Raw genomic sequence first — 27,018 nt, 5'->3', positions numbered from 1 at the left:
AAATAGCTGTTTTGTTATGTTATTTCAAAACCATAAAATAATTGCTGAAAAACAAAGCCAAGTATAGAAAAAAAGGTAGAGTTATCGTACAGAAAGCAAGACTGGAAAAGAGCAAAACCTAGAATTTAAACTGACGACTTTTTTTCTATTTTGATTAGGATGAAAAACAGAGAAAAACTGTTTTATGAACGAAATAGTCTTAACGATAATTTTCGAGCTCTCTCGTCAAAGAAAATAAAAAAGCCAAAATTTAAGCGCCTAACACTTGGAGCAATATGATAATTTTAAACTATATATATAATCTTGAAATGAAGAATTATCTGGTCTTTAGAACAGACAAATAAATTTAATATTTTTAAAGTTATTAAATTTTATTTAAAAATAGCCAATTTGGCGACTTTTTTCCTCCTAGATGAAAACAATCAAAATTATTGTCGTATTCTTAGGTTTTGAAAATTTTTGTAAGCCCAAGTAATGCAGCAGTAGAGTAAATTATTAAGCATTACAAAATAAACTGTAAATGCTTTACATTTTCACAAAACTGTGGCTTTTCTCCATATTGACGTTTTGTGCCATTTTCAAAATGAGCGTAGAAAGCGCTTGCTTTAGATAAGCTAAACTTGAACTAACAGTCATGAGTAACAGTTGCAAATTCAAAGTAGTTATAAAAATGGCCTCTTATTAGTAAAAAAGCACCATTTTATATTACGATGGAGCCTTCGAGAAACAATCTTATACCGTCAAATAATACAGATAAATTCTGTAAAAAGAACTGTGATATTTCTACTTTGTGCATGCAATTTTATCTTATTACGTTAGTCCTTTAAAACTCTGCCATTTTGAAAATCTTTTTGTAAATTCTTTCTGCACTCCTAGCGTGCCCTTACAGAGGTTCTGTAATCTCCATTTGGGAAATAATATTTTCTATCATGGACAAAAACAAATTAAATAAAGTAAAACATTTCTCATTACGCCAGAGTGTATTTCAAGAGCAGCATTGAATTCAGAAGAAAATAAACCTTTTAGTTTTATTGATAATGCATACATTCTTGAAAAAAGGGAGAAAATGCTGAGTATGATGTGATCAAATCACGTTCACCAACCCTTGTTCAGAAGAAATACCGCAGTCCGTTTTCAGCCTTTAGTCTGAGATAAGTATATTTTATGGCGTTATTAAATTTTACGCTAGATGCCAAAATGACGACCAGATTGGTAAATAAGAATCTAGTATCTGTTGTAGATATATAAATCAGGATGAATTTTTCTATTCGGGACGTGATGTTTTCAGAGATTTCAACAAAATAAGAAATTATGAGCACTAAAAAGGAATATGTTTTCTTTTGTAGCAAAACGCATCGGTAATTTGTTCAAATTTTTGCTCTTAGTTATTATTAATTTGCTCTAAATAAATATAAATTCTTATAATATACAGGGTTGTTCATTTATACATTATTCATATATTTTGATAATATATTGGTGAATAAAAAAGAAATTAATTGAAGTGTAAATTAGGATGATGATGATAAATTAAGTTGATTTAAACTTAATTTTCTAAAATGATGTGCGTCATTAGAAAAGATTTTTTCAGATATTAGTGTTTTTGTTTTAATAACCATAAAGGCACGTATAAAGTATCACAATGCATCTAAGTATGTGTCACAATATTTTAACGAAATTTTATTGAAGATATGGCATATAGGTTGTAACATGCCCTTCTTTTTCTTCTTAGGCACTGCAGCCGTTTACCTGTTAGTCAGTTTACCCCAACTAGATCTATCCGATGTTATATTTCTTCATCGAGTAACTTCCAAGCCCCCCTTCTCTACTCTATCTAACCATCTTGTTCTAGGTTTTACCCTCCTGGTGTTTAAAAGGTTATTTTTTTAAACAGGATTTTCATCACTATATTGAAATACATGACCCCTTACCTGAGAAACCCTGATCATTTAGGGTCTTGGTATTTTGGTTGTAATTCATGTACACTGAAATAAATATGATACCCACTGAAAGTTAATAAGTGCACCAGGAAAAAGTATGGTCAAAACTATCAGAATATGGTAAAAATTATTTCCGGCTCTATGGGAACACCAAAAACCTCGTTAATTTTTACCGATAGATTTGGATTAATTATTTTTATCATGATCTCGTAGATTCTGCCCTAAAAACCATTTATTCGGTTAAATTTATTTTTGAGTTTTGCATCTTTCACTAAGCGTGTAGTAATGAGAACTATAATTTTGCAATCCGAAGGAAGATCTTTTCAAATGAATGGTTTAAACCATACCTGCCAACTCTTCCGGATTTTCCGGAAGATTTTATTTTCATATTTAAAGTGGTAGCAATACTCAGGTTATTCCAATTGACTTTTTGAATTATAATGATAATTATAAATGAGTTTGACCACCACTACATATAAATAATTACAATAAATATATGAAAGCACAATAATCTTTGCTCAAGCGAATTTCAACGGGATCAAAATATAAATATATTTTTGAGTCAGATTGTTTTTCGTTTATTGTTTTACAACCACTCTGAAAATCCATTCTCGGAAAGAGTGAAAGTTGGCAGGTATGGTTTAAACACCGTATATATTGGGATTAACCAGAATTATTATTTGTATTATTTTTTTTTACCAGAAATGCAAATAAAAACTATAATTTTGGTCAATACAGTACTGGAATTTTATCAGAATCTTGTTCTTCATCTGATTTGGAGATGATTGCATATTGAGTTTAAAGAAGATTCATTTTGATAACATCAGTCAAAATAATGTTGAAAAAATAGTTTGTTAGGTTTTTAAATTAGTACTGAAAGTAAAATGAAAAAGAAAATTAAAAAGTAAATTTAGAGAGGCATGGAAGTAAATCAAAAGAAAATAATTGGAGTTGATACCCTTTGTAGTTATAATGTTTTTTTTTATAACGTCATTCAAAAAAGAAGTTATAAAATTAATATAATGCCAGTTACTTGAAAATTATTACAATGCTATTCTTTGGAGATTAGTTAGCGTAATTATTAATGATAAAAATTTTAAATATTAAATACTGAATTTAGAATTTTTTGTTTAAATATTAAGCAAAACTTTCTGTTTACTTTCAATATAATTAATTCAATAAAGGCATGCATAAATTTTTTATTTGATTCATTACTTCTACTCATTGAAGGAATACGTTACCATGAATTGTTTCGTTTCAAAAAGATAAAAAGTGTAACTCAATTATTTCATTCTTTAAATTTACTTTGGAACACAAAAAAATCGTGTTCATAAAACATTATTAAAGCTTTCATATTTTTACATGAAATAAGGTATTTGCGATGATGTAAAACTGAAAAAAAAAGACACTAGAAAAATATTAAATAAGCCAAAATATCGCAACTTTTTTTCATAACGGTATTTAGAGCCTGACGAAACGTTGCTTTTCTGCAACGCTGAGTGGGAATTTGTTATTATTTTTTAAAAAATTAAAGTATTTTACATTTGTTTTTCTACTCTCGGTGTTATTTAAAATAGAGATGTGCAGATGTTCATTGTTTAATTCATTTCTTTATTTCATATGCTTGATATATTTCATTTGAGAAATTATTATATTTCATTGAAAGTCCTTTGAACCAAAACAAGTTTTGTAAATTCACTTGAGCTAAAAATTAGCACAATCTTTATTCACTTGGTTGTAGCTTTATTTTCAATTTAACTGCATTGTTTTATTTCTACTGATCTTTTCTAACAATAGACAATTTCAAAATAAAATCAAAAATTTTTTAAATTAAAATAAGAATTTTGGACTTTATTTAGATCAATTCTTCCTTAAATGTAAAAAAATACTTACTCTAGTTCTACTTAAATTTATTCTTGCTCAACTGAAAGAACCATTTATTGCAGTACTAAATGAAATATTTAAATAAAATTTCGAACCAATTAAAAATGTTTGAAAGACGAAAAAAAAAATTGTGACAGAAGAGTTGCCTGAAGTTATAAGTTCGTAACTAATTGTCTTTTCGAAAAGCAGTTTTAGAATAAAAAAAGTTTAGTTATTCAGAATGAACTGAAACGAGAAATGTAATATATTCTAAATTAGTTTTAATACAATTGAAAAAATATTTTACATTTGTTTGAATTGTTATTAAAAAGAAAATTTTATTTCAGTCCTTTTAAAGTGTGAAGGAAATATATAATAGCAAATACGGTAAAATGATTTGATATTAGTAATTAATTTTTGAATTAAAATATGCCATATATTTATTATAGTTAACGCGCAACATTGTTTCAAATTGTCAAAATTAATTATTGCTAGTTAAGAAAAATTAACTGATAGTAATCTGTTGTGCAATAATATTTTTATTTTGAAGCTCTAAATTTTTAAATTATGGTCTTGAAAATAATTGTCTTTTCGAAAAAACTTTCAAAAATAAAGAAAAGTAGGTATGTATTCAGAGTTAGCTGACATAAAGTGTAATAAGTTCTGAATTTGATTTAAAATATTCAAAAAATGTTCCATATTTGTTTGTTTGTGAAAAGAACATTTCAATTCAGTCCGTTTATAGTGTATAGGGAATCAATAGGTTGAATGATTTGGTATTAGAAATTAATTTCTGAGTTTATGTCATACATTTAATGCAATTAAAACTCTACCTTGTTTCAAAATGTCCAATTAATTATAACCAATTATGAAAAAGGAGTTAGTTATCGCCAGTCATGAAATAATTTTATTTACAACCAAAATGTTTTGATAAATTGAGTGTTGACGTATTAAACGAGATGTTTCAATAAAACATTTTGTACTAACAATTAATATTAAGTTACTAATTTATAATAAGGGCGAAAAAAGAAGAATTCAAACCTCTACTGAAGTCTCGTGTCTCATGGTAATGGCTCAAGCATCAATCTTTTCCTGACGCTACTAACAGAAATTTATCGTCAAGTTATCGTCAAACAGAATTTATCGCTAATCAAATTTCCAACATTTCAACCAGCTATATGAATTAAATTTCAACTAAAGCTCTGCGCCTTATTTCAATATAAGTTTCAATCCACTACAAGAATTTATCAACCATTTTATTGTCAACATAACATCGTCAGGCCTATTTCAAATACTTTCCGATTAGATATTGCGGGGATTTTATTTATTTACTGTGTCAACCTTCATCTATCAAAAGGTACCTCTAAATAGAATTGAGTTAATATGTCTTATATACTAGTGATTTGGTATTTAATATTTGTAGTGGTAGTTAGTTATGCCACATCTGTAGTATTTTTCTTAATCGATAATGAATTGATTAAGCAAGATAATTATAAATTATTTCTTGTATGTTGAATGGCAACAGTCTGGATGATAAATGGAACAGCTATGGTGAATAAATATTTGCTAACCTTCTGAATAAGTCTCTCTTGTATTAAGGTGATAAAACAACACTTCAATATATTCCTCAAATTTCAAATGGAGCTCTGTGCCTATTCAAGTTACAATTTTTTTCATAAATGATACAAGCAAAATTAACCAAGCAAAAAATTTACCTTATTCAGACCGAAGGAAATTAAAACAGGCATATCTAGAAGAAAAATTTAAAAGTTTTAAAAATCGTTATTAAGTAGATAAAATGTAAAAAAAAATAGTGTTATTTTTTTTCAAACCAGAAACGAAAAGCGTTGTACTCATTTTTTTGTTTTTAACGATTATCGCCACTGGTAGTCCTTCCCCCCTGAGTCTTTCAAAGATGATGCATCCTGCTTTTTCCGTTTTAGGACTGACAAAAATAATTTTTTTCTTCTTTTCAGTTTATTAAAAAAAATTTTAATTTTATTTTAACGTATTCTTTTTATGCTTCTCTTAACAAAAAAAGATATATAACAAATGGTACAAAGGAAAGTAGAATATAAAAGGTTATAAAATTTAAAAAAAAGTATTAGAATCCAGTAAAACAGAAACGAAAAATAAATAGATTAATAAAATAAATCCTACTTTAACAATTTGATTTTGTTTATTGATTTCATGTTTATACTTCACAATATGTATGACAGGATGGGAAACAAATTAGTTGAGATGAATGTAGCGCTTCTTTTAAAACTAAGTCCAAAAATGAAATCCAAAACTTATTTCTATTTTCTTGTAAACCATAAGTTATTTTGAAGTTATTTATGAGATTCTATTTAAACAAAAACAACTTTGGAAAACATTCCGAGAATAGTTTCTAAAAATCTTTTAAAACATTTCAATGTAGTCCAGAGTTATGTGACTTCTCCAAAAGTGCTTCTTCTTTTCATAAATAATTCTCACGCGATCTTTTGTCACAACTTCATTTTTTTAAAAAAAAAAAGTCTAAGCGTCTAGATTTATGAGTGCAATATAACACTCTTTCATATATTTTTGTTACTTTCTTTTTCGTTGCTTTAGCAATACTAAACTTCCACTGGTGATATATGCTTAGCTCACACAAAATAAGTATTGGCGATTAAAGAGATCGAATCTTTTGATGTCTTCTTTTCCCCGCCTTTTGGCTTTATTATATTTCCTAACCTCTATATTTTCTCACCTTTCGATTTAGTGACATTGGCGATATTTCTCACCTCTTTTATTTGAAATGCACGGAATAGACTTATTTTTTTCAGGTTTTGAACTTTATAATAGAGGAACAGTTTATTTAAAATCTGAATATCTTTTTTTATTCACAATACCTTTCAAACAGCATCACATATATTTATTAACATTATCTCTTAAATGACATCACATATATGTTAACCATACTATATTTAAATAGTATCATATTTATTTCATTTAAATTTTAAACTTTATAACGGAAGAATAGTTTATTTAAAATCCGAATATTTTTTTTCACTTTTAAACAGCATCACATATAGCTCGTGGGCTGCAATAGTGGCACAACTAAAAAAACACGTGTTTTGAACAAAGAACAGGTGTAAATATGAAAATAACATTCTTTTCAGCGGCAATACTGCTCAACTCATGATTCAACTTGAAGGTAATCTTCGTTTAAGAAAACTAAAGCATTTCTTATGCATTTTCCTTTGCAATGAAAACCTTAAACCCACTTATCTCAAAACATGATTTTTTGAGTTGTGCCGCTATTGCAGCCCATGTATGTATTAATATAATCGTTTAAATGACATGACATATATGTTAACCATACTATATATAAATAGTATCACGTGTATTTCATTCAGGTTTGGAACTTTTTAATAGAGGAATAGTTTATTTAGAATATGAATATTTTATTTATTCACAATACCTTTTAAACAGCATCACATATATTTTATTAATATTATCTTTCAAATAACGTCACATCTATCTTAACCGTACTAGATTTAAATAGTAGTGTATATATATATATATATATATATATATATATATATATATATATATATATATATATATATATATATATATATATATATATATATATATATATATATATAAATATATATATAGTATATAGTATATATATATATAGTATATATATATATAAATATATATATAGTATATATATATAAATATATATATAGTATATAGTATATATATATAAATATATATATAGTATATAGTATATATATATAAATATATATATATAGTATATATATATATAGTATATATATATATAGTATATATATATATAAACAAATATTTTATTGGTAGTATCCGTCTCAGAACCACTCCCACGGCTTTTCTTGAGAGCTTACATGGGCTTCTCCCGTTAAACCTAAGCATTGAAGCTGAAGCTCAAAGGAATATTAAACGTCTTATGTATCTTGGCTTATGGAAGGAATATTCCAAGCACTTGTCTTGGGGTCACCTTGTTTCGTAGGTGTCAGATATTCTATCTTTTATAATGCCTAGTTATTATATGCTACTAAGATTTGCTTTTCATAAGCTCCTTAAGATTCATTTTCCTACTAAAAATTAGTGGCTTGTTGCTGTTGTTTCCAATCCCATCTGGGATAGCGGAGCTATACCAGATCCATGAGGCCGTGAGTCTTCAAAAAATCGAGGAAAAGGAGAGGTATCTCAAGAACCTCTTCCATGGTGAAGTACAGGCAATCAAGTAGATGGTGAGGACTAGCCTCGATGGAGTTGCACCTTTTTCACGATGGAAAAATTTTAATTTGTGCACTGAAAGTGAGACTCTTAGTATGCCCACTGACAAATCTACAGGTAGCTGTTTGGTCGGCACGTGTACCCTGAAGGTCAAGGGCTCCTCCAGGACGCTTGCGGGGATACCAATTGTGATCCGGTGGAACAAGCCAAGCTTTATTTACTTTAGATTTGCGGATGGAAAATAATTCAGAGTAATGCTAATGCCTTAAATCTCTTCAGTGGCTTAAAGGCAACTGTCTGGTATGGTACACCGATGGATCAAGGCTTGGTTTTGAATCAGGGGCAGGAGTTTACTGCTATAATGATGGTACTAAACACCACTTTCCTCTAGGTAGTTATGACAATGTTTTTCAGGCTGAAGTTTATGCTATCATCTTGTGCTGCAGAATATGCTTAGATAGGGGTTATCTAAATATACCTATCCAAATCGGTTCTGACAGTCAGGCTGCTCTCCTATCTTTATCAAGATAAGAATTCACCTCTTCGCTAGAGTGGGAGTGCTTCTCGTGATCTTTCAACTCGTAACAGGGTATACCGACATTGGGTACCTGGACATATGGGTATTGTTGGAAATGAGCTGACTGATGAAGCAGCACTGGCTGGCCCCTGTCCGATTTTCTGGGATCCTGAACCAGCTTTGGGAATATCTACCAAATCATTCAAGGCATCCATATTCAAGCTGTATGGCAAAATTACAAACGAACAATGGCGCAACTCGGATGGTCAAAGACGCTAAAGAGCTGAATCGTGAGTGTCCTAGTGTGCACCAAAAAGAGCTTCTTAAGCTAAACAGGAACAGTTTGAGGAAGATCATTGGTCTTCTCACTGAACACTCCACCCTCAGGAGACATAATGAGTGTTGTATCTGATTGTCATCTTGAGGAGGTGACTTCACGACATATACTTTGTGATTGTGAGGTCAATTTTTTCTCAAAGATTTGAGCATTTAGGGCAACATTGCATTAACCCCTGGGAACTTCAAGATATTCCTGTAAGGTGTTTGCTAAACTTTGTTTCAGCTATAAGGCTTTCCTGTTAATCATGATTTATGGTTTGCATACAATAGACCTCTGGCCGATGTGCCCTGCTCTTTGGAGCTGCCCAACCTCTATCTCTAATAATTTAATACTTTAAATAACTGACATATTAATTATATATTAATGTAATACTTTAAATAACATGACATATATGTTATTCATATTATGTTTAAATAATAAGAAATATATTTAATTTGTAGTATATTTAAATTGTATCTTATACATTTTACCATTGAACTACGTTGAATACCATTCCCTATATTTTATTTAAATTATCTTCGAATGTTGCGCATATATTTTCTTTATAGCATTTTTAAATCGTATCATTTGTAATTTATTTGCACTATTTTTAAATAGAAATGTGTGATTTATTAATAATAGCTTTGAATACAAATAATTTATTTATAGGGCTAATGAATGGCAACTATAAGTATTTTATTTCTATATTTTTTAAAACTAATTGAAAATTAAAAAAAAGTATTGGTAATTTTAGATTAGATTTTATACAATTGTTTTGTTACAACTTTATGAATTCAATTCCGAAATTTTATTAATATGTTATGGTACTTCTTTTTTTGTTGATTCATCCGTGTGTCATTTTTATTTACGTTGATTAGGAAAAGTAATTAAAATGCAAATTTCACTAGCGACAATGTTAGAAAAATTAGCTGATTTAAATGCATTATTTCTTCAATTTTCATTTTTGCTTAATAAATAGATAAATAATAGAAAATCCTACGTAATTTACTGTGTTGTTCTGTTCGTTATTACGTTAGAATGACCTAACCATTTATAACAATAGAAAGGCAAACTAATTTGTTGCCAACAGCCGAAAGCCATTAAAAAATGATAAATCAATTTTTACTTAGATTATTTCCTAAATCGATGATGTTGTTGATGTGGAAAGTAAAATAATAAAAGAGACTAGTGTGGCAAGTGTATCGAAAACAAAAACTAATGTCATTTTTTTTTTTATTGCCTCTATAATTATGAAGAGTTAAGTACGATTTAAGATATTTTGGCATAGTTAAAAATAAAAACGCCTGTAGTAAAGTTAAAGTTGTGTTAAAGTATTTTTACTTTATTCCTTACTTTTTAAAAAAACTAAGTAGAAATTTCTTTAAAAAAAATTAAATACTCTACAGCATGTCTTAAAAACGTTATTCAGCTTGAATATAAAAATAATTCCAGCAAAAGTGAAAAACTAAGAAAGATAATTGTTTTTAAAAATTTCTAAATTTCACAAAAAGCTTAATTAAAGACTCTTGTCATTCTAACGTAAAATTATTTCTTTTAAGGAGGAAACTTTTTTTAAGACGCATCCAGAAAAAAAATGAATTTCTTCTTAGTACTTTTGATATATGGTAGTAAAATGAAGTGCATGTTTTTAAATTTCCTTAACTGAAAAAAAAAAAAGTTTATTTCTGCGTAAGTTCTTTTTTTATCATTTAAAAAAAGTATGTGGCATGTTTTTACCTTCTCATTGAAAAAGAAAATATTTAAAGAAAATATTTAAAGAAAAGTTTTGCCTGTCTATTTTCATTAGCGATATTCTAGGTGAAAACTCCTTATCTAAAAATCTTGATTATTCGTATATTTTAAAACGCTTTTAAACCACAACAACCACAGAAATACAGAGTGTCCCGAAAATCAGACAGAAAATAATTTTGATAAAGAAACATGTGTTTTATTATTTTAAAATTTTGAACTTTTTAATAATTATTTAAGTATAATACAGTGTGGTTTTGTGTCGAAAATCGTATCAGGTAATGTGGGAGCTTTGCTGTTCTACACTTATTATTTTAATGACATTTCTTTTCAAACATGTAGTTGAATTTCATTGATACTCAACTTCATCGTTTGAAGCATTAATGACCATAGACTATTGAACATAAAACTTAAGCTTAATAAACCTCATTTAAAATCCAACTGCCTATTCATTAAAATTAAATACTAATACATTATGTATTAATAACAATTTTAATTAGGTTTTTCAGTATTACATATTTATAGGTCTGTTAAAGCTAATATTAGCAATTTCAATTTTTATATTTTTTCTTTCTTCCTAAGATGACGGTAAAAATTTGAAAATACTACTCACTTGTTTCAATTCCTCTATACCAGCTAATTAAGAATTATGTATGTTAATTTCAATATGTTTTCGCTCTGTGTAATGGTTAGATACGATGTGTTAGATACAACATGTCTCACTTTTGTCAAGGCCGCTGATTTTATATTTAATTCAACAAAAGATATGTTATATTCAATTTGCTTCAGCTCTATTGGATCCGATATGTTAAATTCAATATGTTCTTCTTCCCCCAAGGTCTCTAATTATGTATCATGCATGTTAGATTCAATGTGTGTTAGATCTAACATTTAAATACGATGTTAAGATACCACATGTCTCCCTTTTCTCAAGGTCGCTAATAATCTATGTTAGATTCAATATTTTTTGGGTTCTATTATATCCGATATGTTAGATGTGTTCTGAGAAAAAAATTTATTAAATCCGATATGTTAATTCAATATGTTCTACTTGCCCTAAGACCACTAATTATATATTATGCATGTTAGATTCAATATGTTTTCGATCTAATTGTTGAATACTATTAGATCTACATGTCTTACTTTTCTCAAGGCCGCTAATAATCTATGTTAGATTCAATATTTTTTTGGTTCTATTATATCCGATATGTTAGATGTGTTTTGAGAAAAAAACTAATTAGATCCGATGTGTTAATTCAATATGTTCTACTTCCCTTAAGACCACTAATTATATATTATGCATGCTAGATTCAATATGTTTTCGATCTAATTGTTGAATACTATTAGATCTACATGTCTTACTTTTCTCAAGGCCGCTAATAATCTATGTTAGATTCAATATTTTTTGGGTTCTATTATATCCGATATGTTAGATGTGTTCTAAGAAAAAAATTTATTAAATCCGATATGTTAATTCAATATGTTCTACTTGCCCTAAGACCACTAATTATATATTATGCATGTTAGATTCAATATGTTTTCGATCTAATTGTTGAATACTATTAGATCTACATGTCTTACTTTTCTCAAGGCCGCTAATAATCTATGTTAGATTCAATATTTTTTTGGTTCTATTATATCCGATATGTTAGATGTGTTTTGAGAAAAAAATTAATTAGATCCGATGTGTTAATTCAATATGTTCTACTTCCCTTAAGACCACTAATTATATATTATGCATGCTAGATTCAATATGTTTTCGATCTAATTGTTGAATACTATTAGATCTACATGTCTTACTTTTCTCAAGGCCGCTAATAATCTATGTTAGATTCAATATTTTTTGGGTTCTATTATATCCGATATGTTAGATGTGTTCTGAGAAAAAAATTTATTAAAACCGATATGTTAATTCAATATGTTCTACTTGCCCTAAGACCACTAATTATATATTATGCATGTTAGATTCAATATGTTTTCCATCTAATTGTTGAATACTATTAGATCTACATGTCTTACTTTTCTCAAGGCCGCTAATAATCTATGTTAGATTCAATATTTTTTTGGTTCTATTATATCCGATATGTTAGATGTGTTTTGAGAAAAAAACTAATTAGATCCGATGTGTTAATTCAATATGTTCTACTTCCCCTAAGACCACTTATTATATACTATGCATGCTAGATTCAATATGTTTTCTATCTAATAGTTAAATACTATTAGATCCACACGTCTCACTTTTCTCAAGGCCGCTAATAATCTATGTTAAATTCAATGTTTTTTCGGTTCTATTGTATCCGATATGCTAGATGTGTTTTGAGAAAAAAATTAATTTGATCCGATATGTTAGATTAGATTCAATATTTTCTGTTTTCCCAAGGCGGCTAATTACATAGGTTGCATTCAACACATTTCCCATTCGATACGTTGAATTCATCTGATATGTTCAATCCGATATGTTTAATATGTTTTCGATCTAATAGTAAGATACTATTTGTTAGATACCACCCGCCTCACTTTTTAAGGCTGCCAATAATCTATTTTAGATTCAATATGTTTTTGGTTCTATTATATCCGATATGTTAGATGTGTTTTGAGAAAAAAACTAATTAGATCCGATGTGTTAATTCAATATGTTCTACTTCCCTTAAGACCACTAATTATATATTATGCATGCTAGATTCAATATGTTTTCGATCTAATTGTTGAATACTATTAGATCTACATGTCTTACTTTTCTCAAGGCCGCTAATAATCTATGTTAGATTCAATATTTTTTGGGTTCTATTATATCCGATATGTTAGATGTGTTCTAAGAAAAAAATTTATTAAATCCGATATGTTAATTCAATATGTTCTACTTGCCCTAAGACCACTAATTATATATTATGCATGTTAGATTCAATATGTTTTCGATCTAATTGTTGAATACTATTAGATCTACATGTCTTACTTTTCTCAAGGCCGCTAATAATCTATGTTAGATTCAATATTTTTTTGGTTCTATTATATCCGATATGTTAGATGTGTTTTGAGAAAAAAATTAATTAGATCCGATGTGTTAATTCAATATGTTCTACTTCCCTTAAGACCACTAATTATATATTATGCATGCTAGATTCAATATGTTTTCGATCTAATTGTTGAATACTATTAGATCTACATGTCTTACTTTTCTCAAGGCCGCTAATAATCTATGTTAGATTCAATATTTTTTGGGTTCTATTATATCCGATATGTTAGATGTGTTCTGAGAAAAAAATTTATTAAATCCGATATGTTAATTCAATATGTTCTACTTGCCCTAAGACCACTAATTATATATTATGCATGTTAGATTCAATATGTTTTCGTTCTAATTGTTGAATACTATTAGATCTACATGTCTTACTTTTCTCAAGGCCGCTAATAATCTATGTTAGATTCAATATTTTTTTGGTTCTATTATATCCGATATGTTAGATGTGTTTTGAGAAAAAAACTAATTAGATCCGATGTGTTAATTCAATATGTTCTACTTCCCCTAAGACCACTTATTATATACTATGCATGCTAGATTCAATATGTTTTCTATCTAATAGTTAAATACTATTAGATCCACACGTCTCACTTTTCTCAAGGCCGCTAATAATCTATGTTAAATTCAATGTTTTTTCGGTTCTATTGTATCCGATATGCTAGATGTGTTTTGAGAAAAAAATTAATTAGATCCGATATGTTAGATTAGATTCAATATTTTCTGTTTTCCCAAGGCGGCTATTTACATAGGTTGCATTCAACACATTTCCCATTCGATACGTTGAATTCATCTGATATGTTCAATCCGATATGTTTAATATGTTTTCGATCTAATAGTAAGATACTATTTGTTAGATACCACCCGCCTCACTTTTTAAGGCTGCGCCAATAATCTATTTTAGATTCAATATGTTTTTGGTTATGTCATATCCAATATGTTAGATGTGCTTTGTGAAAAAATTGATTAGATCCGATATGTAGATTTGATATATTTCACTTCCCCAAGGTGGCTAATTACATAGGTTGCATTCAATACGTTTCAGATCCGATGCGTTGAATTCATTGTTTCACTTCCGCAAACGACAACTAAAACCTTTGACAAAAAGATATTTAAAGTGTTCGATTTCGTACTCTTTAAAGTAGGGATGTATTTTTCATTAAATAAATAAATAAATCATTTATTTCTTTATTATGCCTTTGACTATTTATTGGAGTGAACTTGAATAGTTTGCTTCAATAAAATTTTATTCAAATACACGGGAAACAGCAATTATTAATGTTGCTATTAATCAAGTTTTATTGCATAAATGCGGTTTCATTTCATTTAAAAATTCTTACAGAACAGCATATTTTATATATTATGCCCCAACCAAATACTTAAAAGAATTTATGGCACATTGAAAAGTTTTTATTGTTGGAGAAGGGATGAATCATGATATGAGATCCTTATTTTTCTATTTTTGCATTCGAATTCTTTCAAAACTAAATTTTTTTATTGTTTTGAAAAAACCTCTGTAGTTCTCTAAATGATTTCAAACTAAAGAATGAAATGTTTTTTAAAAATACGATTCCTTAATTTTTGGGATTTCAACACTTGGTGTGTGATAAATGTGTCTTTAGAATTTCGATTTGTTGCACACCAAATTTAAAAAATTCTGCATTATTTATGCAAAGATTTAAATAATAATGTAGCTAAAATTACAATAAAAACAGCTTTTAAAAAATGTTTCAACATAATTTAAAAATTATCTTATTGAAATTAAAAAAAAACTTCTTTATGCTAATTTCATATTTCATTTCTTGCACATTTCTTGCATATATTTTATGCATCTTATTAAGTGATTCGAAAAAATTTTGCACACCGTTATAAATTTCGTTTATGCAAAGATTGAAATTTTTTTAAGAATAATTATTATTTGATTTAATAGTACAAGAAAAATTTTATAAGTCATAAAATTTTTTTAATAACTTTAAAGTATGTAATACAACATTTTAACAAAACCGGGGTGAATAGTTCTTGAAAAATCAAGTTTTGAATCATTCGACTTTTAAAAATTTGATTAATAAGAAACTATTCTACCGATTTCGTTATTTCATGGATTATAGGAATACTACCTCTTTAACGCCAATTGAAATATTTTATCTTTGTTTCCTAATTATATTTTTAGGTTTTTAAAAATAAATTTTATGTTCGAATGAAAATAATATTTTTTCTAAATTTCGTATTACCATTCGCTTGTGCTACAGTAATTTTAGTTACAACTATATTTTACTAACTTAAGTAAGTCGATGTATTTTTTAAATTTTTTTTTTTGGGAGTGGCTAAAATAAATTTATAGAGGCCAAAAACGTAGCAAAGAAAGTTAATGCAGCTAAAGTCATTGATATGTTAGTATTTACGAGTATGAATACAGGCAATTAAGAAAAAACGTTAGAACAGTCAAATAATCATAAAAAAAATGATATTCAGACTGTTAACAACGAGAAGAATAGTTAATCGACCGTTTTCACCTGATTCTGATTTGTGGAAACAACCAAATTTTTGTCCTCGCCAACTAGGTTCACCTTATGAAAACACTTAGTTCCTTGCAGCTTTTATACACATCGTAAGCGTGAGGGTAAATCTGTCATTCTCATGAGAGGATGAACGGGGGTTCAAATCCCAGCGTTGATGACACAATATCTAATATATATAATTCTCTTACGTGGTTCCCAAATTTTGTCTGTATTTCTTTTCCGCCGGTGGCAACGTTTGCTTTATTTTGTTTACGTTACCATTTCTCTTACACGGCGAATCGACCAATGATTGACGCTAAAAATGTCACATGTCAAATCTAGCTGAGGTGGCTCAACATATAACGCTTTTAAAAACGGAAACTGAAATAACCAGAGAGCATCAGCTGCGGCAATCTCATACTATTAAGCTAGGCAGAAGTGAGTGGTCTTTGTCGATAGATCTATATTTTAATTTTTTATCGAAAGCGCTTTTTTTCACGAATTTATATATTACGAATTTATTTGACGATTTTCGATTTATATTACGAATTATACTATAGCACATTTCTAATAGGTTTAACGAATTACATATCATTTATTTGAATTCAAATTTATTTTAATGACTTAGTATTTACTAAAAAGATGTAATTTTTTTAAAAAAAGTCATTATATGGATTTGAATGATTGTTTTGAATTCTTAGAATTTTGTGCATTTGCAATGTACCTAAGTTAGTAGCGAGCGAAGCAAACCATATAAGATTGCGTAGCAATTTTCGGGGGTTGGCGAGCGTTAGCGAGCTGGGGGCTCAGCCCACTAGTATCTTAAATTACTTCAGCATATGAAAAGTTTCCAATGTCCCGCATTCCTCAATTGATGAACCAAGGGGCCGGGATAGCCTGGTCGGTAAGGGCGCTGGGCCTATATCCAAGAGGTCATGGGTTCGATCCTCGCCGGCCGAAGACTCCCCGTGTAGTAAATGGTGACTGATGCACGTTAAATCTGTCGAGTCTCAAAGTCCTCCATGTTCCCACAACAAATCAATACCTCTGGGGGTACTGATCCAAGAGTTTCCTTGTCTTCTGGATTGGTTCAAAATTACAAGGCTACGGAGTTGAACGTAAGTAGTCGTAAACCCATGAAATTGGGTCGGCTGTTCAACGACGGTTATAAAATAAAATAAAATTGATGAACCAAGTCAATGAGAATACTCTCACACACGTATAGATGGCAGCACCTCAAAGTTTTTTTGTATAAATAAGTCTAGTATTTTCCAGCTCTCCTATTAGATAAACTAATTAAGCCACTTTCTTCGGTTCATTTGACGAAACCACAACCTAATTCCAATGTTTATTACTTAACGTAATGCTTAATATGATCTATGTCCAGTTAAATTTTGTTTTCAAGTTTCTGAAGCCATTCTAGAATGCACCCGAATTATGCATTTATTAGATGAAAAATCGTATAGCGTTGCGCTTACAGTTTTAAACATATCAGTTGTAAACGGTTTTAAAACCGTAAAAGTAAAGAAATATTTCTAACCGTAAACTTTGTGGTTAATTGGATGGACAAACTAATTTTAGAATAAAAGTTCTAACAAAATGATGAAATTATGATCCTTCTTTATTTTTAATTCCTTTAAAGTAATGAAATATTTAATTTAATTCAAATTAATTTTGTAGCTAAAACTCTGTTATTATTTTTTGAATTCGTTTCAAGTCTTTTTAGCAAATCGTTTATTCTCTACAGTTTAGGATGCCTTTAAATTTAAATTAACTTTTTCCCTAAACGATATCTTTAGGGGACGCTATTACTCCTAAGGACATCGTTTACTGAATCAACTCTCTTAAAGAGATATTATTTAAGGATAATCACGACACGAGGTAGCCCTTAAGGCTTTAAACAAATTATCATATAAATGAGTTTCACTAAATTCTTTTTCTTAAATTGCTTTTTAAATTGTGTTTTTAAGTATTTAAAGGCACTTTTGTTTTCTGAAAATTTACTGCACACATTCTTTTATCACTGGAGTTAAGCATTTATTTTTCAAATGTTCAAAAGTTTATTAACCACTCCTTTTACAGTGCTTAAAGAATAATTTGGAAACAATGATTCTATAGAACATTTAAAATATAACTTCATTTTAAATAAGAAATGACGGAGTGGAACTTTAAATGTTTTAAAAGAGGAAAAAAGTTTTGCTAATCTAAGTGCTTTAAAAAGTTTTGCTAAAAATTGATACAACTATTTGTTTAATAATATTAAAAACAAGTTTTTTCGAGTTGAAAATTTATACTAATTGATAGAACGAATGAAAAGTATATTAATTTTATTGCATCTATAATGAATTTTAGGTTAGATATAGTATGCACGCATCTTTGTTCGTGGCGCTTTTAGTTTCTTAAGTTCTACACCCCATTAAAATTAATGGAAATAAATGGAAAAATTTTGATTCAAATACTTCTTCTTTTTATTCGATTGAAATATTGTTAAAAATTAGGAATTAAAATTCATTAAATAACCTTTGCAATCAATCTCACAAAATCCAGTAATGTATCAAATTTTTTTTCTTCTGAATCTTAAAATTCACTATATTAAGAATCACTATATTAAGAAAACGTCAAATTTCATCTGTGAAATTTAGTTTTTAATTTGAAATAATCGAATTTTCAAATTCTTAATAGACAAATACTTTCTGCTAAATAATTAATCTAGCGATATTGTGAAACAAAATATTAAAGATTCAGCTTCACAATGAAGCTATTGCGTTTTTCTAATTTCTTTCTATTTTTATCTTACACTCTTCATAAACATATCACCTTATCAAATTAAGCATCTACTAAGCTATAAATTTGTATAGCTTATATACATTTGTATAGCTTAGCAAAATAAGAAACGGTCCACCCTGAATAACTTTTGATCTAATGATTGGATCTTCATTTTTTAGGAGTCAATCTTAATATCTGAATGGGGTGATCTCACACATGCTAATTAATTACTGCATACGATATTTTAAGCTACGAAACATATCTAATATACATAATTCTCTTACGTGGCTCCCAAATTTTGGCTGTATTTCTTTTCCGTCGGTGGCAACGTTTGCTTTGTTTTGTTTACTTTACTATTTCTCTTACATGGCGAATCGACCAATGATTGCCACTAAAAATGTCACATGCCAAATCTAGTTGAGGTGGCTCAAAATATAGTGCTTTTAAAAACGGAAACTGAAATAACCAGAGAGCATCAGCTGCAGCAATCTCATACTATTAAGCTAGGCAAAAGTGAGTAGTCTTTGTCGATAGATCTCTATTTTAGTATTTTGTCGAAAGCGCTTTTTTTTCCACGATTTTATATATTACGCATTTATTTGACAGTTTTTGATTTACATCACGAATTATAGTATAGCACATTTCTAATAGGTTTAACGAATTACATGTCATTTATTTGAATTCAAATTTATTTTAATGACTTAGTATTTACTAAAAGGATGTAATTTTTTTTAAAAAAAGTTTTTATATTTATTTGAATGATCGTTTTGAATTCTTCGAATTTTGTGCATTCGCAATGTACCTAAGTTAGTAGTGAGCGAAGCGAGCTTGATTTTCGAAGCAAACCATATAAGATTGCGTAGCAATTTTTGGGGGTTGGCGGGCGTTAGCGAGCAGGGGACGCAGCCCACTAGTTTTCTTTAAACATTTATCGACGGAATCGAATTTCTGGCCCCCAAGATATAGGGGGTAGCCGCAATCTGGAAAATATGGTCCCAATAGTTTGGTTAGGAGAACGGTCTAAATCCAGGACCTCTTAATGTTAGCCTTTCTGTGTATTTCGTGATATCTCAAGAACTTTTTAAGTGAATTGAGAAATTTTCGAACACAATTACAGACCTTGTTTGTCCAAAGATAATTCTATGCAAAATATAACTTTTAGTAAATGTTTAACAATTTATTTAACAACAATCGAAAAAATTTTGAATTGCAAGGTATAAAATTTTTCACATAATTAAAGAATGTAATTTTTAATAGCAAAATACAAAATTGGAGAGAAATCGGTTAAATAGTTTCAGAGAAATTAAGATAAAGTCGTATTTTTTAAATTCAATTTCTCAGGAGATATTTAACCAATTTCGCTCATATTTTGTATTTTGCCATTTAAAATTACAATGTTTCAAATTATTTAAAATATTGTATACCTTACTATTCAAAATTTTTCGTCTATTATTAAGTAGAATAATAAAATATGATTAACATTTACTAAAATTTATATTTTGAATATATTTTGAATCTTTGGACAAACAAGGTTTACAATTATGTGCGAAAATCTTTTAATTCGTTTAAAAAGTTCTTGAGACATTGTGAAATACTCAAAAAGTAAGATTAATATTAAAGAGTTAAAAATTTGGACCACTCTCTTGATCATATTTCCTAGATTGTGACTACCCCCTGTATTTTGGGAATCAGAAATCCAAATCCGTTAAAAATCAGGTACGTTTATTCAGAGAAAGTACGTTTTAGTGTCAGATTTCGTAATTTAAAAATATCGTATGCAGTAATTTTCATATTTAAAGTGAAGCCCTCAAACCATTAAAATTAGGTTCTAGAACGTGATGATTAGATCAAAAGTTATTTAGGGTGGTCGGTTCTTTTATTATGCCACTATACATCGGTGTTCGAAAGTTAAACTAATGCTTAAAATGGGAAAGTTCGTGAGTAAATATGGGTCAAATTGAACGATATCACACGTGAAGAATCACAGATTGAAAATAAAACAGTGTATCTATGCAAAACATTTAAATTGACTTTGGCTGGCTGAAAATATGCACTCACGCCAAAAAACAATTTATATGCTATGTGAAGAAGAGGCAGGCTATTAACAATCGTTGTGCTTGAAATCAAGTTAAATGATGGAAAAGCCAAAGTATGGAACAAAGTCGTCAAATGGACATGCTTTTAAAAGGAAGAATTATTTCAATGCTTGAATGAGGGCCGGGATAGTCTGGTTGGTCGGGCACTGGGCTCATGTTAAAGAGCTCGGGGGTTCGATCCAAGGTCGGCCAAAGACTCCCTGTGTAGTAAATGGTGGCTGATGCTCGGTAAATCTGTCGAGTCTCAAAGTTCTCCATGTTCCAATAATAAATCATATCTCTGGGGGAACTGATCCAGGAGTTTCCTTTTCTTCTGGATTGGTTTAAAATTACAAGGCTACGGAGTCGAACATTAGTAGTCGTAAACCCAAAATTGGGTCGGCTATTCAACGACGGTTATATAAAAAACACCTCTGGGGGGTACTGATTGATGACTTTCCTTGTCTTTTGGATTGGTTCAAAATTACAAGGCTACGTAAGTTGAACATTAGTAGTCGTAATCCCAAAATTGGGTCGGCTGTTCAACGACGGTTATAAAATAAAATAATATAAAATAAAATGCCTGAAGGAGGACGATTTCTATATGAAGTGTCTTAAACTCTGTAGATGCCTCAGTTTAAAATATCAAGATGGTAGCTGGAGTTTCAAATAACGAAATATGTTACCCGTACAAAGCAGGGCTAAAGAGAATAGAAGGGCTGGTTCACTCCTTTGAAGTATCTCTTGCCGCGCCGATCCTCTGACGTCACTCTAGTGACGTCACTTTGGCGCAAAGCTCGCACTTTTACTTCAAGAACGGAGCGTTTGGCCTTACTAGCTCTAACTAATATTGGATCATTTCTTTTTGCGAGATATTCTAAGGCATTTGTTATTTTCTATAATGACTTTCCTCAGTTTTTGCAGTGAATTTACAAGAATTTAAAACTATTATCTAAATGCCAGTTTGCGCGATTGCAACTTGCAAAAATTCTGATATAAAAACAAAAGGAAAAAGTATAATTTTTCGCGTGTTCCCTAAAGTAGATGAACAACTATGTAAAGAATGGATTCCGAAATGACACAGTTAATATAAAACCGCAATACGTTTATTCTGTCGTAAAGAACTTTTATAAAAATTCATTATCTAAATAGAAACCGCCTCGCTACTTCATAAAGAAAGGCAGGTGAAAAGAATTAAAAAATAGATAAAGTCAAAGAAAATTAAAATGTAAGTCAAAAGTATAAATAAAATGTATAGTATATAGTTGAAATTCTCCTAATTTCATAACATATTTTTTAATGTAGTTATTCTAATTATTTATGATTTTTTTTAAAAATTATATTCTCTTCAATTTAAATATCTATGTATTATATCATCGTAAATTTAAATGTCTATAAACAATTGTAAAATTTCTGATGTCATTATGAACCTAAATTATTATTTTGTTTCAGTAATTAGCGTTTAAGGTTGATGTTTCCTAATGATTAAGTATGAACAAATTGCTATTAACGACATATTTTAAAATCAGGGATTCTAAATTTAACTTAACTTATCTTTATAAAAGAATATGTAGATAAAAAAAGTGTCGATATATGCCTTCATTTTTCTTAATAGTTAAAGTTAAAACTGAACTTTTTAAAATAAAGTATTTGTCGTGTCATTTTCACCAACTAGCAAAACATTTTTATAAGTTTAAAATGGTATTTTTTTAATATAATAACCAAGAAAGTTTTTTTTGAACTATGTTTATGAACGGAAATAATGTGTTAATTACGTAAAGTTTGAAGGCTAATAACCAGAAAAAGTCTAACTTATTTTTACAAGAGAAAGATGCAAAGTTATCATATCTTTGCTTGCGATCTCCGAGATCTGTAGACACAGTGACGTCATGAGGAGGGAAATCGTAGCTTCAGCTCTAAGAGCGGAGTGAAGTAGCCCTTGTATTCTCTTTAGCCCTGCGTACAAAGTCGGTAAAGAGACGAACAAGACCTATATTTGGCAATGACTGCGAGTATTTGGCGATAACTGTTAGATATCTAGGTGCCTATATTTAGCGATATATTTGGCGGCTATATTTGGCGATAACTATTAGAGAGGCAGTTGCGTAAGAAAGCTTGAAGAGCATGAAACTCGTTTTCAATTAAAACATATTCCGAAGAGATATCCCGTCAAGGATAGTAATGGTGTTAGCACACTAACCTCCATCTCTTTGACACTGGATGGCTAAAGGTTGCAGAGACGAAGATCTTGAGTCTTATGTTCGCTTGTTTCAAGGTGCTATTGGTCTTGGACTCATAATACTCACAAGAACTTGCTTTGCCAAGGTGCGATCCTGCACTGAGCAAAAAAAGTAAAATTATAACTACCAGAACATAGTAAAATTTATTGAGTTTCAGTCTCTATGGGAACATAAAAATGTTTGGTAAGTTTTAACGAAGTGCTATGGTAAGGATTTAGGTAAAATTAACATTAAAATGTGGTTTTGTAATGTGATAAAATTTGATAAATGTGTTAAAATTTGGTTATGCTATCATTACACCTTAAAGCATGCATAAAAATCATTTATTAGGTTAAATTTACAGTTCAGTTTTGTATTCTTTACTAAATGTGTGGCATTAAGAACTGCAGTTTCGTGAATCAGAATTTCCGGAAAGCCGTTACCATATGAACGGAAACATTTCCAAATGAATTGTTTAAATTCCATATATTTATATTCCATATATTTTAATTCCATATATTTATATTATTAATTGTTGAAATTCGATAGGTCTTCTTAGCCAGAATTATGTTTTTTTTTTTATCAGAAATATCATAAGCATACATTATGGCAATTTTACCAGACTTACTTACTCCTACATCTTTTCAACGACATCATGAAAAGTGAAAATATCCTGCGCATGCAATAATCTGCTCCAGTTCTTAAATGGATTGAGCAAGTGAGGTATATGCTCGGTGGACAAATTGCAGACCATCCACACCCATCAAACTCAACACCACTGCTAAAAAGAACTCTCCGTAATGCTTAGAACTTTTTGCGGTCACTCTTGTCGCACGTATGCTCTCAGTCATTGCTCATCATGCATAAATAATAGAGCCAACCATTAATCTTATTAAACAATGAAACAATCTATTTCTTTTAATTTTTCCACTTAAATTTAAACAATGATGTTGTTTCAGAGTGAGTCATTGACTAATTAAAAAAGAAATATCCTTTTTTAACTTTGATTTATCACGATATAAAGACATTATTCTGGCATATCACGTTTCCTGCCATTTTGACTTAAAATATTCACATAAACATCAATTAAATTAACCTTTTTGACACCAGTTTATACTTTTATCATTGCCTTATAATTGTTTGTAAAAACTGTAAAATATGAACATAGTACTGTTAGAAATTTAAATGTCATTTAAAATGTATGAAAATTTAAAAACTGAAAGAACAATTGCGGAAGAAAAAGAAGGAAACTATTTCAAAATACCATAAATTTATTTTAAAAAAAGCCTTTTTCATGATTATTGGAGATCTTTTTATTGTACCAGGTAACAATATACAGCACGTTAGATCGTTTTAAAAAAAATTCAAGAAATGATATGAAACAGACAAACTAAGCAATAAAAATTCATTTTATTTTTTAAAGTATAAACAGTTTAATATCCACTCGTTTATTACGTCTTTTTCATGAGATGAATAACCATTAAATAAAGTTATTCGAATTTCCAAGCTCCCCTTGATATCAATATTTTTATTACTTTTTCCAGAACTATCTCTTGAAGTATTGTTGTGCCAAGAAAAATAACAAAAGTGACTTAATATAAAAGAAAAACAAATACTTACACTTATATCTCGAGGAAGAAGCAACATTACTTTGGTACACATTATCGATTTCGGTTTATCCCTTCTCAAATATTGAAAAGGGGGACTTTTCTCCACCAAGCATTATAGGCAATTCCATGTTCTTTATTGCAATGGTTTTCACATCCAACATGGATTCACACAAGCTAACGCTCTTTGAAGAAGCGCGTAATTTATTATCATCGCAAGCTTTTATCGCATAAAGAATGTCCTTTATTTTATTTTTATTAAACTATTTATCGCTCGCAATAAGTATTTACTATATAAAGGACTGATAGGGTGATGTTTGTATTTTATACTTTGTTTAGTCAACGTAAATCTTAGCGGCTATCGTATAACTTTCTTAAGGATTTGCAATTATATTTACCAAATGAGAGGCAAGGTAGTTTTCTGTTACAAAATAACTTAATATTTATTGTTAAATTACACACTGTGTAAAGAAGAATAAGGACTTATAGTTTTATTAAGATTGTCTTAAGTGTTCATTTTTTTATTCATTAAAATTATTAGAAACTATAATGATTGGAAACTTGCTTGCTTTAACTAAACTTCAACTAAAGCTTGCTTGTTTCTAATTTTTAATTTGAACAATAAATAGCTTGTAGCTATTTATTGTTTAAATTAAAAATCTAGTAGCAAATTATGACTTTTTTTCTTTCATTCTTACGTTCTTCTATATTCACATAAGCTACCGCTCTTTGGGTAAACGTTAATTTATTGTCATCGCAAGCTTCTATCGCATAAAGAATATGCTTAATTTTATTTTTATTAAACTATTTAACTCTTGCAATAAGTATTTACTATATATAGTCTAAAAGGGTGAAAGATTGATGTTCGTATTTCATACCTTTTTTAGTCAACGTAAACGGTTATTCAACGTTTGCGTTTAACTCTTTTAAGGATTTGCAATTATATTTACCAAATGATGGGCAAAGTAGTTTTCTATAACAAGATAACGATCTATTTTCTGTTTAATTACACATTGTGTAAAAAAGAATAAGGACTTATAGTTTCATTAAGATTTTTTCAAGTGTTCCTTGTTTTCTTCATTAAAATTATTGGAAGCTTCTTTATAATATTTTATTGTTTCATTCAAATTATAATATTTTATTGTTTCATTCTTACTTTCTTTTATTTTCACAGAATCTAACGCTCTTTGAAGAAACGTTAATTTATTGTCATCGCAAGCTTTTATCGCATAAAGAATGTCCTTTATTTTATTTTTATTAAATTATTTATCGTTCGTAATAAGTATTTATTATATATAGGATATAAGTATTTACTATATATATAAATTTTTACTATGCATCGATCCTTGTATTTTATACTTTATTTAGTCAACGTAAATCATTGCGTCTATCGTATAACTCTCTTAAGGATTTGTAATCATGTTTATCAAATGATAGGCTGAAGTTCTATAACAAACTAACTTGCTACTTACTGTTTATATACACATTGTGTAAAGAAGAATAAGGACTTACAGTTTCTTCTTGAGTGTTCGTTGTTTTATTCAATAAAACTATCAGAAGCTTTAATTATTAGAAACTTTTCTACCAAAGTATGGTTTGTAGTTATTTATTGTTTAAATTAAAAATCAAGAAAATAATTATGACCTTTTATTATTTCATTCTTACACTCTTTTATATCCAAAAAAAAAAAAAACCAACGCTCTTCGAAGAAGTGTGTAAGTTATTGCCATCGCAAGCTTTTATTTTATCTTTTATTTTATTTATATTCTATTATTTATCGCTCGCAATAAATATTAACTATATGTAAGCCCGATAGAGTGAAAGATTGACGTTTATTAATTTATACTTCATTTAGTCAAAATATATCCTTGCGTCTATCGTGTAAGGATTTGTAATCATATTTACCAAATGATAGGCTAAAGTTCTATAACAAGCCTTGCTACTTTCTGTTTATATGCACATTGTGTAAAGAAGAAGAAGAAGGACTTATAGTTTCTTCTTGAGTGTTCATTGTTTTATTCATTAAAATTATCAGAAACTTTAATTATTAGAAACTTTTCGACCAAAGTATCGTTTGTAGTTATATATTGTTTAAATTAAAAATCAAGGAAAAATTATAAACTTTTATTATTTCATTCTTACGCTCTTCTATATCAAAAAAAAAAAAAAAACTAACGCTCTTTGAAAAGGCGTGTGACTTATTG

The 27,018-nt window shown here is 28.9% G+C and overlaps 1 protein-coding gene across 3 annotated transcripts in view; it reads right to left on the bottom strand.

The window, feature by feature from the left end:
- Window positions 1-24,023, bottom strand: part of LOC107450710 (uncharacterized) — a 53,404-nt gene extending 29,381 nt beyond the window's left edge. The window contains exons 1-2 of one of the 3 annotated variants that reach the window (XM_016066566.4): window positions 23,836-24,023; window positions 23,189-23,326 (exon numbers count right to left, since the gene is read on the bottom strand). In XM_016066566.4, coding sequence (XP_015922052.1) covers window positions 23,189-23,194 — 6 coding nt within the window. In that variant the 5' untranslated portion in view covers window positions 23,195-23,326; window positions 23,836-24,023. The remainder of the gene's footprint in view (window positions 1-23,188; window positions 23,327-23,835) is intronic. The other 2 variants (XM_016066568.4, XM_016066569.4) reach the window with 2 other exon arrangements.
- Between the last annotated feature and the right edge of the window lie 2,995 nt (window positions 24,024-27,018).

This window comes from Parasteatoda tepidariorum, chromosome 9 (genome assembly GCF_982258835.1).
Source record: "Parasteatoda tepidariorum strain Cologne lab strain chromosome 9, Ptep-v5.0, whole genome shotgun sequence".
In the NCBI taxonomy this organism is placed as follows: Eukaryota; Metazoa; Arthropoda; class Arachnida; order Araneae; family Theridiidae; genus Parasteatoda; species Parasteatoda tepidariorum.
Note: the sequence above shows the minus strand (reverse complement) of the source record. Positions and strands in the feature narration are given on the sequence as shown.